The sequence below is a fragment of the Benincasa hispida genome, chromosome 6 (assembly GCF_009727055.1).
Source record: "Benincasa hispida cultivar B227 chromosome 6, ASM972705v1, whole genome shotgun sequence".
NCBI lineage: Eukaryota > Viridiplantae > Streptophyta > Magnoliopsida > Cucurbitales > Cucurbitaceae > Benincasa > Benincasa hispida.
In genome coordinates, this window is record NC_052354.1 from 44,072,332 (window position 1) to 44,077,333 (window position 5,002).

General features: G+C 28.4%; 1 protein-coding gene across 1 annotated transcript; it reads left to right on the forward strand.

Annotated features, from left to right (window-relative positions):
- The first annotated feature begins 2,358 nt into the window (after positions 1–2,358).
- Positions 2,359–3,712, forward strand: LOC120080169 (F-box protein PP2-B13-like). Its single transcript, XM_039034742.1, has 3 exons — positions 2,359–2,690; positions 2,803–2,921; positions 3,009–3,712. The coding sequence occupies exons 1-3, from the start codon at positions 2,418–2,420 to the stop codon at positions 3,535–3,537; spliced, it is 921 nt and encodes a 306-aa protein (XP_038890670.1). The 5' UTR covers positions 2,359–2,417; the 3' UTR covers positions 3,538–3,712.
- The last annotated feature ends 1,290 nt before the right edge of the window (positions 3,713–5,002 follow it).

The following is a 5,002-nucleotide window of genomic DNA, read 5'->3' on the forward strand; positions in this document are numbered from 1 at the left end:
TTTAAAGACAGCTTATAATTTAGCCTTTAATAAATATGTGAAACCACAATAATTTTCCAATTCAATAAAGATTATATTCTATTTAAAAACATTAACATATGAATTAAAAACAAAACGATGTATTTTCTCATTTTAAATTTAAGATTTTATTAAAAGTGAGATATTTTAATTTTCACATTTATTTTATATATAATTTAATTTAAGAATAAACTCATGAAGTTAATTCAATTGACACAAAAGACTTTTTTTTCTCTATATTCTTCGAGGTTAGAATTTAATTCGTCATCCTACATCATATATTAAAAAGAAAAGAAAAATAAATAAATAAATAAATAAATAAATAATAGTGGCACAGGGAAGCCACCTTTTATAGCTTCATTAATTGTCTGAGTAAGGAAAGTTCAATCTAGCATATAGGAATAAAAAGTTGAGAATATCTTTCCAAAATTTATAGATAGGCTAAGATGACTTTACTCAAACAACAATGGTTTTTCATTTATTTTTTTTCACAAATTTTTGTCACACATCTTGCAAATAATTTAAGTACATATGGCATATCAAGAGATTTAAATAATATTTGATGGTTTCAACTAAGTATCCTCGTAACTACGTTAATATTAAACATTAAAATATCAATATTAACTGATATTTCTATACGTCAAAAAATTAAAATTTAGAATAATTGTTTTAAATGATAAACGGTTGAAAATATTTTCAAGTATAGCAAAATGTCATTGTCTATCAATGATAGATTGCGATAGATATATATTAGTGGGCTATAGATCATGATTGACAATGTCATTTTGTTAAATTTATTTAGATTAATAATTAAGGTATTTTTACACCCAAACTAAATTATGAATATTCTAACAATATTTATATTCATAATGGACTAAATAGATGACAATATGAATATGTTTTATTAGCATTTTTAAAATACACCAGAGATATCAATGGATATTGAATATCAATGTCGCATTTTTTTATTTATAGATATATTAACATATCGATAAATATTTTCATCCTTAATTGAGCTACAATTTAAAAAGAAAAAATTCACAAATTTCTCGACTTGACATCAAAGAGCGAAGTATAAAATGCACCTTTGAAATATTCAATGTCACATCCATAAAGGTGATGCATTATTGCATGTATTTAATAAAATCAAATTTTGATCAATGACTTTATCACATCATTGGTGTATAATATAACTTGCGTGTCATTTATTAATAATTTAGGTCATATTTATCATGTAGTTAAAATTGTAATGATAACAACAACAAAAAAAAATGTTACAAATCCATAGTTTGTAATAGTAATAGTATCTATAACGATAACGATAATGATATTGGCTAATAAATCCTACGTAATCTTCAAACAAAATTGAATTGATCACCATCCGTTCATCAATCATCAATCAGTTTGTATTTCTCTATTATAAATGTATAAGTGGGTCCCACATGTCAGTACGAGTACAAAATACAAGTAAACAATAACGATCATAATCAAATAGAACCCAACTTCAAATACCATTAATTTATTACATTTTCTCTATAGCAAATATGACCTTATTTGAGAATAATTTTGTAGCGATTGACATATACCTTCTTTCTTTATTTTCAAATTGGAAGTTCAAATTCACATATTTATTTATTACACTCAAAATAAATAAATAAAAAGAAAATATGTAATTTTATCAACAAAGTGCATTGCTTCCATTCCCTTAGTCCATGATTACATTTATTTCAAAATACCCATTACAAAACTCATTAATTATAAATAAATATCCCTCACCCAATAAATCATAGAGGGAGAACGCATCTATAAAATAAAAATATTTGGATACATATGGAATTATACACCTAAATTATTATGTGAAAGTTTTTATTTTTTAATGTTATTATTAAAAAAGTACATGGAAATCAATGCAACTTGAACGGCATATTACTCTATATAAAAATGGAAAGTTTGATCCTACAACAACTCTAAGTTGCATTTGAAAACATGTAAAAAAACAATATTTTCTTGCTATTTTCTTAATTTTAAAACTTTTTATTTATTTATTATTATTTTTTGCTATGTTTCAAAATAAATTTTTAGAATTTGGTAATCTTCTTGTAGATGGTATATAAATCCCACAAAAATCCACGTAGGATGGTCAAATTTGGAGATCTCAAGTTCTCAATGGGTTTGATTGATAAAAAGCTCCATGGAATTTCTTTTCCCCTCTCTCAAAAACCCACTTCTCTTTTACATTCACCAATCCCACTTCACACGTGCCAGATTAAAGTACTTCCAAAATATGACTTAGGAGAGAGAAAGTAGAGAGAGAAAGTGATTGCTATAAAAACCCAACTCCCAAATTCCATCTCTTAACAGACCCAACTTAAAAATTAGAGAGAAAAATTGCAAAGAGAATGGCCGGAATTTGGAGCATCGGAGTGTTGGCGGAGGACTGTGTTTCCACAATTCTGTCACTTACAAGTCCCTCGGATGTGGGGAAATTATCCCTGGTCTCGTCGGTGTTTCGATCGGCAGCGGAATCCGACGTGGTTTGGGGGAGATTTTTGCCGAAAAACTACGAGGAGATTCTGGCGGCGTCTGATATCTCGGGCGAGTCTCCGTTGAAATCGAAGAGAGAGGTTTTCTTGCGACTCTGTTGTCCGATCCTGCTGGACGGCGGTAGAAAGGTAAATAAAAAATTTGAAGTCCGTAAGATTTTGGGATGTTCAATTAATTTGTTAGTGAACTGAAATAAAAAAAGAATAATAATATATAATAAAATGTTTTAATTTTGAATAGAGGTTTGAGTTGGATAGATTTGGGGGGAAAATTAGCTACACATTATCTGCAAGAGAGTTGGGTATCACATGGAGCTCTGATCCACTCTGTTGGAGCTGGAAATCTCATCCTCAATCAAGGTATTTTTCTTCTTTATTTTTGTAACTCTCCCAATTAAATATATTAAGCTTTGATTAAATTTAAAAAAAAAATAAAAAAATGTGCAGATTCCCAGAAGTGGTGGAGCTTAGAACAGTGAGTTGGCTGGAAATCAAAGGGAAAATCAGAACCCAAATGGTATCATCAAACACAAAGTATGGAGCATATCTTTTGTTGAAGATTTCAGAGAGAGCTTATGGATTGGATTTAATGCCAGCTCAAGTTTCTCTTCAATTGGGAAATAATAATAATAATAATAATAATAATAATAATAATAATATCCGTGAAGCCTATGTTTGGTTACACCATAAATCAGATGAGAAGAAGCAAGATTTGGAGTATCTGTTTTATGGGAACAGAAGGGAAAGAGCCAGAAAATTAGCACTAACTTCCTATAATAATAATAATAATTTAGAGAATTATAAGGAAATTAGGGTTCTGAGAGAGAGGGAAGATGGTTGGTTGGAGATTGAATTGGGAGAGTTTTTCAGTGGAGAAAGTGATGAAGAAGTGAATATGAGTTTCATGGAAACCAAAGGCTTTCAACTCAAATCTGGACTTATTATTCAAGCCATTCAAGTCAGGCCTAAATATTGATCCTCTTCATACTTTTTACCCCTCAATTTTCAATTTTTTTCACTTTAAATTACTTGTTAATTAACATTCTTTTATTCATTACAAATCTACACCTCCTTTTTAACTTCTTTTCTTTTCTTTTCTTTTCTCTTTTTCTCTTTTCAATCTTCTAATAACAAAATTATACCTTCATTCATTTATTTGTCTTCACTTTACGCTACTCTTTAATGTTCGATGGATGATCAAAAACACTTCAAAAAATCTCTCATCTCATATATTAATTCTATTTACTCTATTTACTCCATCATTCCAAGTTATTAATTTAATTAAATTAAAATTTTATTTAAGAATGAAATCTTATTGAAACTGCCTATATCTTATTCATCTTTGAAAATTAAAATTATATTTGGATTTGATAAAATAGGATGAATTGAGATGATTTATAAATATATAATTACCTTGAATATATTATCTATTCTTTATCTTTTGGTCGTTCGGAAGGGACAAAAGAAACATACATTATTCTTTCTTCAACAATAAGATTTGAACGGATCAGATTGAAGATATGGCCATATGCTAATTGAAAAGAAAAGAAAGAATCGGATCGTGTAGGATTTTCAAGAAATCCTCTAGAAAGGCAGATGATTATTCATTTGTTTCATATGTTCCATGAATAGTTGGAACAATGATAAATATTTAAAAAAAAATGTTGAGGGAATTGATCTAATTCTATCTCTGTTTTGCTTTAATTGAAGGAAGGATGAAGGATCGCTAGAGTCTATCTTTCTTTTAATCGTTAAATACAATTCAACTAATCATTGTGTGATATTTTGAATATTTATTTTAAGGTCCCATTTGGTAATCATCTTATTTTATTCGAGAAAGGGCAAGAAGGAGATTTCACCCTAGACATTTATTGAGTGAGTCGAGCGATACTAAAATGTTGCAACATCACAATCTCACAAAACTACAAGCTAGAAAGACACTCTCGAATTATTTAAAAGGTTAATACTTATTTCATTTGGATATCAATTACTTGACCTAAATGACTTTAATAAACAAGTGTGGTTTGAGTTTGAAATTCTTATTCCCTTTAAATCAGCTGCACGATTGAGTGTTTGATTTGAATACCATCTTAAATCATAAGCTTGGTTACTATGTTAGACATTTGTTTTCATGATAATAATATATATACATATATATAAGAACAATATTGTGTAATCCAAAATTAGGGCCAAATAGTCTTTTGGGTTTACTGGTCAAATAAGTTGTCTTTCCTACACATAAAACAATTAAAAAAGAAAAAAAACTTCTTCTAATTCGATCAATTTAGCTTAGTTCAAGTGCATTAAAAAGTCAAGATGTTTATATGTTTATATGCATGGTTGGATAGAGCACGAAAAAATGTACAAAAATGAGTGGTCATTTAGATAAAATAGAATTGTATAGAGTGAGATGTGACCAAAATAAAATCGAATAGTGTGAT